We start from the raw sequence: 14208 nt of genomic DNA, 5'->3' as shown, positions 1-14208 counted from the left end.
GCACAGCCTAGACAGTCGGCACTCTTACGACAATCGAGCAGAAAATGGAATTCAAAATATAGCAGCAACGTTTCAGGGGCGTACCCCTTCGTCAGGCATACAAACCAGTGCAGTGAGCATTGTTAAATAGTCCCACAATTCATTAACATACATAATTGCGCAATTAACATATTTAACATTTAAAAATACAAAGACAAAAATGATAGTGGCAATTATTAATAAGAAAATGATAGTGGCAATTCTCAATAAGAAAATCATAGTGGCAATTCTCAATAAAAAAGGCAATTGTCCATAAACAGATGGTCCATGCAATTAACATCATTCCAAAAGTGTTTAATAAGATCTGTAGAAAAAAGAAGAAAGAAATTCTTTGTGCCTTTAGAACTTATCATAGTTACATAATAATATAAACGAAAAAAGGCAACCTTGTAAAATGTTACCAGTAATAGAAACAGTAATACTTTGAATAAACACGCAGGGGCTAAGCCCCGCTTACATCACACTCGTTGCCGGTCAATACATTCATAAAGTACCATACAGTCATACAGTCATACAGCATAACATTTGAAAAAAGGAAATGGCATGCGTATCGCAGCAAATTCTTTGACCACGCCGTTTTTCAACAAGGCCCCATAAATACCACTCCCATTTTACTAAATTTGGCAGGTTATTTAAAGTTTGAACACATTTCTGGGGGTTTTGGTGTCGTTTTATGTGTTGCTAAAAAGGTGCAATTGCCCTTTAAGCTGCAAGTTTCAGTTCCCCAAAGAGACCTGTTTAGCTTATTAGTTACAATTGTATCTAAGTGCAGGTGAAGCTTGTTAAGATTTCTGGGCTCTCTGCCAAAGGCTACTTTTTAATAAAGTTTGTATCTTTTTTAGCATTCAGTGCAGGAGATCAAAGGGAAATGAGGGACTTTTCAGTAAGAATCCGGGATGTGGGTTGAGCTGTTAAAAAAGGTTGAGCTGTTAAAAATCTGGCATGGGGTACACTGCACAGCACTGGTGGGTGCAAGGCAACCCTGACCTTACTGCCTGCATGTTACTGGTGGAGCTAAACTACCTGCTGGTGATGTCATTTTCCCTTCTTAGCATTAATAAGGGGTGTGTGTGTACTGACGTGTGTAATAGCACCGACGTATTAGTAGTTGATTGATTTGTAGGTACGGTATTATATTATTGTAATGATAAACTGTATAGATCCTTTACAGGGTTCTCTTTTCATTCTTTTTTATTTTTAGGTTAGGGGGTAGGCAGGGGGTTGGAGCGTTTAAACCTGTGCCACCCTTCTCTCACCCCTCATGAATACAGCCCTGTATTTGTAAGTAAGATGCAGGGCTGAGTGCAAAGTGTGAAAAACATGGATCCTTGCCCTTGTATTTTCACACTTTGCATCCTGTCCCACCATCAGTAAATGAGGCTCATGATCACTTTAAGAAAAAGCCAGAAAGAAAAAAAAAGAACTAATAAGTAAGCAGGGAGAGACAGAAACAGATTAGGTTCCCTGTAATTAGTGGGAGACGCTAGTGGGAAATGCTATTACCCTGTGCTTGCCCTAGGCATCACGTTTCATCATGGAATCCATACATTCACACCCCTGCTTCCTATACCTGGGAATGGTTAGCTCCGAGTCTCTGTTCCCTAGACTGTAAGCTGCCTCTTAATGATCTATTTAAATGTATAACAAGTTATTATTTCTCCTAAATGCTCATATATCACTCTTAATAGGCCATTTTTTTTCCTTTTGACTGTCCCAAATAGGCTTCATAAAGCACAACAAAATGACAAAATACCGACCTACTTCCCAGCAGTAACTGTGGCAAGAAAAGAATTGCTAGGGGTTCGCGAAGATTCATATTTACAGAGCAAAAACCATTTTATGCAAGACAATATAAATAATCGTAATATCAAGTTATTCACAGAGAGATAGTCTGGTGCTTGTATGATCACTTTATAGCACCCTGAATTAAAAAGATTTTGTTTTGTTACCACTGTTTGTTTCAAAGCCAAAATAAATTGAATACTAGCCATATTTAATATTTTTCTTTCCTTCTAGACTAAGATTTTCTCCAGACAACCATTCTATCTGCAAGAGATCAAAGCAAATGAGGACTTGCCAGTAGAAAACAGCTATATTTTAAAGCAACAGTAACAACCAAAAATCCCTTACAGTCAAAGCTGCCCCACGGCAATAATAAAGAATTGTTTCTACAAGCAGTGTGGCAGGTAAGGTTCTGTCAGATTGTAAATCAGATCCGACCAATGTCAAATTGGCTGTAAAAATTGCAGTTTTACACTGAATTTTATCACTATTGATTTTTCTGTGAGTTTTTTAAAGGAATACTGTCATGGGAAAGCGTGTTTTTTTCTAAACGCATCAGTTAATAGAGCTTCTCCAGCAGAACCCTGCATTGAAATCTGAAATCCAAACACAGACTTTTTTTAAGTATTTAATTTTAAAATATCACATGGGGCTAGCTATATTCTGCATTTCCCAGGAATGCCACAGCCATGTGACCTATGCTCTGATAATAAACTTCAGTCACACTTTACTGCTGAGCTGCAAGTTGGAGTTATATCACCTCCTCCCACCAGCAGCCGATCAGCAAAATAATGGGAAGGTAGCAAGATAGCAGCTCCCAGTAGATATCAGAATAGCACTCAATAGTAAGAAGACCAGCTTGGGACTCTTCCAGTTCCATGGGAGTAGGAGAAACAGTAGGATATCTAAAAGTTCTAATGTGTAGTGCTGGCTCCTTCTGAAAGCTCAGACTCAGGCACAATGCACAAAGATGGCTGCCTACACACCAATATTACAGCTTAAAAAAATACATTTGTTGGTTCAAGAATAAAATTTAAATGGTAGAGTGAATTATTTGCTATGTAAACAGTTTAATTAAGAAATAAAAACTAAACCATAAAAAATCATCAGGGACAGTATCCCTTTAAGGTGTCTTTTTCTCTGAGGAAGTAGCATCATGAAACATAATGTAAGCAATGTTTAGCAACATATGGCCATTTCAATATAATTGATCATTAAGGTAAAACAATTTTTGACACCTTATAAGTATCGTCTGTGACTGACATGCCTACCTTAAATGCCAACAGAGAACAATGGGAAGAATCAGATCAAATCTTGTGTTACATTAACAATCCCATGACACTAGGTAAGCAGCCATGACAGTAGGTGAATGAGGGTGAAAAGCTCCTGTAATCTCTATAGCAAGGATTAAAAAGGACTTTAAATCTGGTGCCGTTTCTACTGTGCTAAAATATCATCAATGACCAAAAGAGTTGAAGAGATTCTACAATGGTATTCTACTATTGAGAATCAATATACCTTTCTAACAAAAACAATGGGCTGTGTATTTGCTGCTAACATGGCGAATACTCTGTATTTTACTACAATTTACAGTCAAATGATATCTGTAGGGGGCTACATTTTTTGCTTGAACCATAGGTCAGGGATGTCCACCCTGTAGCATGTGACAGCATTTGGCTGCTCGTGGGAAAACAAGTAGAGGACCACAGGTGGGTTATTCCTCTTGTAGGCAATATTACACCGTTATGCACAATATTCAAAGTTTATTGATGATTTTTTTGGTCATCACTTATTAAGCTGGGTTGTGGTGCGATGCATGAAAACACAAATCCATAAAATGGGATACAGACACGTGTACTATGCAAGTTTGTCCTTATTGTCACCATGCCAATCCAGTAAATAAGGCCCACACTCACCCAACAATGTCACTCCCGGGGTCTGCTGGGACCTTCTCCTAGTTCTATATCAACTGTAATAAAGCAAAGTGGAAGGCACAACCATCTTTGCTGTCAGAAAAGGCACAAGGCAAAGAGAAACAAGCAGCTTTTGTGGTATTCTACTTTGTTGAGGTAATGTTTCGTATCCATCTATTTATGCCGTAATTGTACTGGAATGTCTGGGGTTAATGGAGTGTGCCACAACCATTTCTGCAGCGATCTTATTGGCAAGTCTGGGATTAATGGAGTGCTAATTGCCCATTTATGCAGTGTTCTTACTATCATGAAATGCAGGTGCCACAGTGTGTCATAGAATCCATAGGGTCACCATAGAAAATGTTTTTGTACAATGGGTATGGTAATTGGGCATGGGGCCACAAAGTCGGAAAAAACATGTTTTAACCACGTTATTTTACCCTTTCTTTTTCTTTATATGTTGGGAAATCAGACAAAAACATGGTTTTTGCTGCTTGCCCAGTACATTGCAAACAAGGCCCTAAGTGCACAGTAGTGTGGCACCTGGCCCTGAATGCTTTATGAGATTTAGTTACAGCATTAGGCGCTCTCTCTAGAACACAAACATCTACACAACTATACCCTCTCATGTTAAAACATTCTTTATGGAAAAACAATGACTATTTCAAAGGTACCGTTGCTCTGAGGCATTTCGCCAGTTACTGATGATGTGCTACAACTTGTATTTTTATTTCAAGCTGCTGTTAAGAGTTATTGCTGGTACTTTAATTATATGAGAATTATGTTGCACAGACCCTAGCCGTGGATTTCTGCTAGTCTTTCCCAGTTTCTCAAACAGAGGGGCCCAAGTATTTATAAGTAAGGGTTCAGTTTAATTTCATTTTGCTGTAAGTTATTCTGCATAGACAGCCTTGTTTATTCACATAGTTTTCTATAATTATGAAGTGCCATGTTTCTTGCTCTTCTAAGGCAAAAGGAAATGTTAATTAAAAGGTACCCAGCGGTAACCAAAATTTCATTAAAAGATGGTGGTTTCATGCTCTCTTTTTCCAAGCAATAATTTGTGAGTTAGGCGTCTCTCACATATGGAAGTACCCTTGTTTATCCAATAATACAAGCCTTACAAAGGTCCCACTGTTTTCTAGGGATGCATAGAATCTAGGACAAATCCAGGCAAATACAAAGTGCTGAGATTTGCCAAATTTTACATTTAGGGGCACATTTACTAATCCACGAATCCGAATCACGAATGGGAAAAAATCGTATTGGAAACGAAAATTTCGTAAGATCACAAATATCACGAAAATGCTTACGAAAAAATCGTATTAGTCACGATAATATCGTATTGGCGATCCGAAAGTCACAAAATTTTCGTACCGAACAATTGTAAACAGTGGTAAAAATCAGCGAAAATACTCTCGGAGTGTTCGCATGAACGCTCGTGCATTTGTGCTTTTGTAAATGTGCCCCTTAGTGTCCAGCTTAACACAATCCAAACTTAAAGGGGTTGTTCACCTTTCAGTATAATAGAGACTAATATTCTAAGACAATTTACAATTGGTCTTCATTTTTTATTATTTATAGTTTTTTATTTATTTCAGTTTTTGTTCAGTAGCTCTCCAGTTTGGAGTTTCAGTAGCTATTTAGTTGGTAGGGTCCAATTTGAATGAGAGACTGATATATAGATAGGAAAGGACATGAATTAAAAGAAATAAGAAATAAAAAGTAACAATAACAATAAAATTGTAGCCTCACAGAGCAATAGGCTTTTGGCTGTTGAGGTCGGTGACCCCCATTTGAAAGCTAGAAAGAGTCAGAAAACAAAGACAAATAATTCAAAAACAATCAAAAATAAATAATGAAGACCAACTGAAAAGTTGCTCAGTACTGGCCATTCTATAACATACTAAAAGTTAACTTTAAGGTGAACCACCTCTTTAATGTCACGCAAATAAGAGTTCGGAATTAGTTTAGTATTAGGTATCATGCAAAATCTAAATAACATATATTAGGTACATGCCATCTCAGGGATCTATTATCCCTACATTTTAACCCTAATGTACAGGCAGACAGAACCCTACTCTATACTTGTAAACGTCCAAGAATGGGAGAAGAGGGATTTTTATTTTTACCTTCATAACACTATTTATTATAATGCTAATTCAACTGAACTCTAAGGCCTATGGTAAACAATGGAGTTATTGGTTAGTAGTGCCAGACTGGACCTTCTATGGCCTACAAGACAATATGTGGTCCAGGGACCAATCTGGCAACAAATAGATGGAGACTGTGCCACATGTTATAGAGGTTAGATAAGTTTATGATAGAAATAAGAAAGGGCTAATAGGAATGGCCCCAGACTGGGATTAATAGGAGACCCTATGGTACTGACCAGTTGACCCTATGGGTTAGGGCTTCAGCTGACACCTGTGTAAGTTCATGGCACTTTGATTTCCACTACAAGTAGAAGGGTCAAAAAGCACCATAGCCCTAAATGCTGCAGTTGGGTAAGGAACTGATCCCTTTTCAGGATTTATATTCCACCTTATTATGTCAAGCAAGTCAAAGGTAATTAAAGATATTCCCACAGATATTTCTTCTGATCAGCCCTTCACTTTTGCGAAAGAATCAGTTACTGAAGTTATTGAGACTGCATTGCCGTTCTTTTTCTTTTCCAAAAAATGGTTAAAGGTTATACTCAGAAATGTTCTGTGAAATAAGATCTCTGCTCAGAACACAAAAATTCCATTCATAACCGCAAATGACGGACGTCTGTTTCTCAAACCTAGGCTTCTACACTGACTTCGGAACTTCGCTTTGATGCTATATACACACATACGGGGAAAGGATCACCTGCAAAGAAAGGCTTCCAAAACAACTATTATTGGCAAAAGGTGCCAGGAGGGCCCAGAAGAGGAAGCCACAGAGGCAGTCAAGGCAAACTGGAGCTGTTCTAAGGCAAAACTGAACAGAATTAATATATTGGCAGAAAATTTTCTACTGACTTCTACACATTTTTCCTGTTTAATAAATAAAGAAGTTTGAGGTTTGCCAGGGAATTCTTACAGGTTTGGCACTGATGATGCTAAGTGTCTCTTCCAGGCAGCCATACCAATCAAACTGCAGGAGTGTATCATGGCACATTGGCCATAAATCTTCATGCAGTGGTTAACCTGGCAAGAGGAATACAAATTACTCACACATTCCAATGAAAGAAAAACTTGAACACAAGACATGTTTCGTACAGAGTCAGATGCTAGCGCAGTGGAACCAAGATACGCCTTGCCAGTGGCTCCACTGACAGTTTTCTATCAATCTATATATTACATTTAGTACATGCTTATCATTAGGAGTGAAGGGAATCAGAGAGAAGCTGTCTAAACATAGAAAGGCACCAAAAACAAATCTCAGAAGTCAGAAGGTGACTGATACACTTTGGTATACATTATAAGATTCGCCGGATCTTTCCCCGATAATATCGGGCTAATTCGAACTTTTGGTATTACAACGGAGATCAATGAGCCAATGTGGTCCCCAACCTGGCTAAAAAATCAAACCTGCCTGATCAACATCTGCCCAATTTTCAACCAGATATTGATCAGGTAGGGTCGTCAGTGGTCCCCATACATGGGCAGATAAGCTTCCCAATCTAAAGGACTCAAATTGGCAGCTTAAATCTGCCTGTGTATGGCCACCTTTACCCCCACAATGCAGTGAGATCTTTGCAATTCAGATATGGTAGAAGTTTTCACCACAGATTCACAGCAAGGTGCTACGAAATCGCTAGCTGGCAAAGGATTTTTTCATCATCATATTTTCTATATTTTTCACATAGGAGCTATATGTACTTAAGTTAAAGTTTTCATTTAAGGATGTATATAGAGACAGTCTGCATCTAATTTTAGTAAGGTCACCAAAACAACATGGTAAGATCTTAGAACTTCCCATTTTTCTTTAACAAATATCCCTACTTACTGTCCTTTACAGGAGCATCAGTGGTGATTTGAGAAATCTATTTATAGCAGTACTTATTAGAAAAACTCATCCTCCATGCACACAACCCACTCCTTATACTATCTCAATGCTCAATGGCAAACTTAACACACCTAGAATGGGGCTTCAAAGATGTTAATGCATAGCTGGATATGTACTTGTATATAGAAAGTGAGGGGGGAGTCTCATCCCCCAAGGTGCCCAAGGTTACCCATTCTTACCCACAGATTACAGAGTGAGAGTAGAGAATTCTAAAAACAGGGACAAAAAGACCCTGGGAAATAAGTGAATTAGAAGGACTGTCCTTTGAAAGTATGAACAGATAGCAATTATGGCGACTAATGTCACATCTCTGGGGCAGTTACTTGCAGCTTACTAGCATCTCAGCTACTAAAGTGACAGGTTTCAATAAGGAACAGAGCTGACAAAAGGCATCATATTTAAGATATGTTTTAGATTAGAGATGTTTATGTTTGGTTGCCTGGAGCTAGGCCATTCTCCAAAATTAGATTACTGATGGAAAATTCTCACTCACTTTCTGATGTTAACAACTTTTACTTTTAAGCTAATGGCAAACGACATTTATACTGCAGTAGCAACACATCTTCCATAAATGAAAAGGCATTGAAAAACATACTCCCCAATTCTCTCCAGAAAGGCTTTGTGCTGAAATAACTTTTCAATATCAGTGATAAAAATGCTCCTCAGGAAGATGCAGATTTTTAAGTAATAATATGATGTCCCTTGCGATTCCCATTTCAATAAGTTAGCTGAACTGAGGTTCAGAAAAGGCCCTGGAATTTTAAGTAAACAAAGGCCCAAAAAGACCCCCATCAACCCAGTAAACAGTTAAAATAGTGACCACCATCCCATCTGGCATTTGCCAGAACCCACAAATTGCCAGTTCAGGTTCTCCATATGGCACAAGTGTCAGATTTACACTTTCTCAACTGTTGCAAATATGTCCTTACTGTCCTTTCTGTTCACAAACAAAGGGCCACAAGTTTATCAGTTTGTGGTTCTGAGATACTAATCCATAGTATTGGTTACTAGATTTATTTGGGGGCTATGCATTGACCCCTGCTGAGACACTGCTATCTCCACAGGCTGCAGAAGCAACACATCTCATATAGCAATGCAAAACGATTAGTCCTAATGATCCCATGAACTCTAATGTTACCAACCATTATACACATTAGGCACATGGAGCACCTAGTTTAATGTAGAGCTATCTTACTTAGGACATACATGGACAGCATAAATCATAGCAGTAAGTGGTCAGTAGGCTCTAAGGGGTATACAGAAGGAACAAAGTAACCTGCTTTTTAAACCTTTCGTCTTCTGTACCATTGGTTTAAATGAACTTTACTAGTACAAATTAGAATTTTGTTAAATAACAGTGTAATATGCCTACAGTATATGCAATTTTATAGAGGAATTGGAGTTTTTCACCACTGTTTGGTCTACACTGCCCCTTTACAAATAGGTGAAATACTTAAAAATGTCACCCAGTGATCTACTCTTGCCACCTGTACTTTTTACTTCCCTTCTTTACAGCCCACTTTGTACTTTGCAAACAGAAATATAACTGGGAACAAATGGGAACAACTGTGTACAGGAGCCCTTCTATTCTGTCTGGTTGGCCATCAAATGTTACTGATGCAGGAAGCATCTCCTGACTCTTATTTGCTTGGTTTTATTGCTTATTATAACAGGACTGATAGAAGTGGATAGGGAAGAGCTTCCTGCATCAGTAACATAGCCTTTTGTGAGGCAACCAGCTAGATAGAACAGTAGGAGGGGGCAAATTCATGACATCAGCTGCTAAATGCTAAATATGCTAAATATCATGAAACCAAAAAGAAATACTGGGCATTGCTGACGTTCCATAACATTAAACACAGATCACCATATTAAAAATGTGATAATGTGTATATCATGCTGAGAAAGCATAATTCTGTGTAAATACACAAGCACTCTCCACTCCAGCATATATACAAACACTGACTTTGGGCACTCCAAGATGTTTAATAGCTCTTGTAATGCACAATTACACAGAAAGCAGGATGTGTCTATATATATATATATATATAAAAGAAAAATGATTCCCATCCAGGCATTATATGTAACACTTGGAAGTATCTCTTACACACCAATTAAAGTATCAACACCATTAGTATCTATAGCTACACCCCAGGCAACATGAAATCATTACCATAATCCATGCCACAAACATGTAAGGTATTTAACAACCTGCTGATGAGAGAAGAATTTCTACAATATAAGGGGGGGGGGTAATAAAATATACATTTTTCACCAGGTGAGTTACTGCTTTTCAAACAGGGAAATGGCTGCTATAAGTTACAAGTATGGGACCTGTTATCCAGCAAGCTCGGACCTGGGGTTTTCCGGATAAGGGATGTTTACGTAATTTGGATCTTCATACCTTTAGTCTGCCCAAAAAATGATTTAAACAGCAATTAAACGCAACAGGATTGTTCTGTCTCCAATAAGGATTTATTATCTTAGGTGGGATCAAGTACAAGGTTCTGTTTTATAAGTACAGAGAAAAAGGAAATGATTTTTAAAAATTAGAATTATTTACTTATAATGGAGTCTATGGGTGATGGCCTTTCCATAATTCAGAACTTTCTGGATAACGGGTTTCCAGATAACGGATCCCATACCTGTACTGTACTAATATTTTCAGCACTGACATGTATGAAGAGTTACAGATCTTTAGAATGGCAGCAAACTCATATACAACATAAGAAGGCACTGTAGTACAGACACATATGAAGGGTTAAATGAAGTCATAATGGCAGCACTGATATGTGCAAGAAGATGTTCTAGAACATATAATGGGAGCACGTGTGTGTTTTACTGTATATATATTTAGAGTAAAGGAGTTCCAGACCTTACAGTGGCAGCGATGGCATGCGTAAAAGGGTTCTATACATTACTGGGTAGCACCGACTTGCAGAACAGGGTGCTAGATCTTACAGAGTAGAAATTATATACCTGATGGTCTGCTAGACTTTACAGTGCCAAGCATAAAGGGGTTCTAGACTTTACTAAATCCCCAACTGATGTGTATGAAGGGGTGCTAGACTTTGCAATAGAAATAAAGATGTGCGAACACAAGGGCTAGCCTGGAAGAGAAACATTACATGCAGATAGATACAAGCTTATATTATGGCCACACAGAATGTTATAACAATGATCCTAGATCATACAGCTGCTGAGAGGTGTGACAGACAGTAGAATTCCGTATGATTGGGTGCTACACTAACTATTACATGGGCAATTGATAAAGGAAAAGTAAAGGCAAGCTACACTGGCCGCATTCAGGCTACCTTTACAGCCTTGGATAAGTGCACATAGCACTCCCCAAGAAGTTTTATGGACCATAACTTTATAAGAGAATCAACGTGTGGTTGGTCCACAGTGGGGGTAGAACAGAAAGTGCTAAAACCTCAGTGTTGGGCTGTTCTATAATAACATTACATACATGAGCATTTTTGTTGTGTCAAATAATTTTCATCTCTAGGCTTACAGGAAAACAGTGGGATTACATAGGTTATGAAGTGAAGATATATGATATTTAAACAATTGGCAGCCTATGTACAGTTGTAGCTCATCCTACATAAAATCAATGTGCACATTTTGGGACTGTCCTTCAACCTGCCTCTAAAATGATTCCACTATTTGCACTAGATCAGGAAACACGTGACCTACAGCATCCATATGTTCCAGAACTAAAAGGCATAATGGCAAGTGCTAAAGGTTGTCTCTCCCTGGCCATGATTATTAGTTCATTCTTTATTCCCCTATAGGTAATCTATGTTATTTATCCTTGCATGAAGCCCCTGCCATGATTTAAGTAGTGTATGGGAGTTCATTATTATTATTTATATTCTGCAGTGCTATCCAGTAGAAAGGTATATACATCAAACAAATGCTATATAAATACTTATTGATGGGGGTGTGTGAACAGGGAACCCTGCTCAATGGAGCTTACATTCTAAGAAATTGTGATAATTATTGGAAATGCAGCTGTAGTTAGTTGTGTCTGTTCTGGGTCAGGATGTGCATTACTTGCATAGTGGTACCTACACTCGTGCATGTTATACAGAGCACCTTTATATAGCACCCAATTAAGCATGTGCAAAACTCAATATGAGGAAGACTGGGTGCCACCTTATCCATTCTAAGGAAGAGAAGCAAATCTCCCATCCATTTACTGCAGATAAAAAGCACTTGAATGAAGACGTTGCTTTGAAAGGCAGCTAAACTGCCGAACATAAACTAGGAATTCCTGGAAGGAAGAAAACCTGCATTCTCTCCAAAGAAGCGCCTTAGGTGAAGTTCTCTGCAGCTGTCTCTACCTCTCGCTACAGACAAGGTCTCTCTCACTGCAGCGGCTCCTTCTATTCAATTACAGGGCAGGATTTACACAAGGCATGTTCAGAAACTGTATTCGCATGAAGATAACCATTTATGAAATACCAGACCATTTAAAGAGGTATTGCAGTGGCACTGGTGCTAATAAAGTTGTCCTCCTTAATACTGGCAGTGTATGCAGGCACCTGTGCCCCACTGTGGGGGCTATGGCATTAAAATGTTTTATAAAATGATTCCCCCGGTTGTTGGGCTATAATTCCCAGCATACTATTACTACAATAGTGTGTCATGGGCTTTTGGGAGCTAAAATGCAGCAAGGGGGGACCCCAAGTTGGAAACTGGGGTTTAAGACATCTTGATTTATTGACATTGCTTCCAATGTCTTCAAGATAACATTAAAGGGCAAACAAAAAGTTTCTTAAGAAGTAGGGTGCCCAACCTGCTACAACTACCAGGAGCTGGAAGCTATCAGTGGATGCTTGGTGTTGTAGATCAATAACTGGTGGAGGGCAGGTTGGACAATGCCATATGACAATAATGGTACATTCATTGCTTTCTGAATTGACTGTCATGTGTTTGCGTCTGTAGCAAGAGAATTTGATTGTAAGCTCTGCTGGGGATAAGGACTGGTGTGTGTAATAATAAGCATTATCTGCCAAGTGCTGTGTTACATGCCTGCACTATATAAATGATAATATGTTAATAATGACTGCTAGATATATACTTACATATAGGACTGAAGCTGAATTCCATCTGTTGCTGAGCACACCTCTAGAGAGAGGAGTAGAAAAGCCATCATCTGGATGCACATTGTAGCTAACATGATCCACCTTCTGAACTTCACAAATCAAGCCAGATATTTTCCACACGGAGAAATGGAAGCTTTCCACCAAAGTTTTCTTTCTTCCAAGAAATACCCAACAAGGGGTGAGTGTGGCTAACCCTTTCCTTGTAGTGCCCTGTGCATTACCCTGTGTGATCTCCAGTCTCTGCCTCTCAGTAAGGAAGGGGGGTCATTGTGCTGCTGCTGCAAGTTTAAATGACAATGAGGGAAAGTTCCCAGCAGGCTGGAGCGTACAATGTGCAGGGGCAGCCGGCTCTCATTGTTCGGCAGCGGAGCGAATAAGATCCAAGGGCTGCTGGAATTTAGGGAGCTCACTAAGAAGCCAGTGGATGTGTGTGGGTGTTTGGGAGTCCTGCAGCCCAGCCAGTTGCCATTACAAGGAGCACAGTCCAAGCCCCCTCCGACAGGAGCCTGTGAGCAGACAGAGAAGAGGAGGGGATTTCGGAGACAGGTCACCTCCCTCAGGACAAATTAGGGATGTTCTGTCTTTTCCCCGGCATTCTGCCTGTGGGATGCCGCGCTTCCATCAGACAGAGCGACATGAGCAGCCTGAGGCTCTGCCTATTCCCCGGGCTGTGCGCTGGGCTTTAGCGGCCCCCCAGGCTTTGCTCGCAGGTGAGGGGAAGAAGGGAAATTCCTCTGGGCGGATTTTGCAGCCGGAGCTCGGCGGAGCCTCCCGGGGAATAGCGGAGCCGCTTGCGAGCCGTGCATATTTATAGCGCCCGGGAGGCTTTCCAGAGGCGCCCTAGATTCAATGTTATTCTTCATATACTGTATTTAATCAGCCTGGGGCTTCTCCGTATCGTTTCCTACCTTCATTACAATGCCATTGTCTCTTTCTTTATCCTCTATCCATAGCTACTCACTCTTCACTTTCCCTCCCAAAATGGCTATATCCCCCCCCCCAACACTTTAATCACTTTAATCTCACTTCCCCAACAACTTTTATCTCATATTTTCCCCCCCACACACAACTTTGATCTCACCCAGGGTCAGACTGGGGGTGCAGGGACCACCAGGGCTTCTGCCCCATCACCCCCAATGGCCCCTGCCGCCTTCAACATCCCCCCACCCTGCAGGGACCCCCCAACACCCTCTGACCCCCCTTCCCTGAGCATGCCTAAATTAAACTCACCTGGGTGCATTGGGGCCCTGGGTCTGTGCTACTGAGGCCCACTGGACTTTTTCCCAGTCCAACACTGCACTTACCCTCCAAAACTGGCCATATTCCCT

The 14208-nt window shown here is 39.9% G+C and overlaps 1 protein-coding gene across 1 annotated transcript in view; it reads right to left on the bottom strand.

Annotated features, from left to right (window-relative positions):
* The window catches only part of megf6 (multiple EGF-like-domains 6), a 256246-nt gene extending 242859 nt beyond the window's left edge, over nt 1–13387 (bottom strand). Inside the window, exon 1 of the mRNA XM_002933860.5 lies at nt 12860–13387. Coding sequence (XP_002933906.3) covers nt 12860–12954 — 95 coding nt within the window. The 5' untranslated portion in view covers nt 12955–13387. The remainder of the gene's footprint in view (nt 1–12859) is intronic.
* Nucleotides 13388–14208: the final 821 nt, after the last annotated feature.

The sequence above is a fragment of the Xenopus tropicalis genome, chromosome 7 (genome assembly GCF_000004195.4).
Source record: "Xenopus tropicalis strain Nigerian chromosome 7, UCB_Xtro_10.0, whole genome shotgun sequence".
NCBI classification, from domain to species: Eukaryota; Metazoa; Chordata; class Amphibia; order Anura; family Pipidae; genus Xenopus; species Xenopus tropicalis.
The sequence above is the reverse complement of the archived record's forward strand: the minus strand, read 5'-3'. Positions and strand labels throughout refer to the sequence as shown.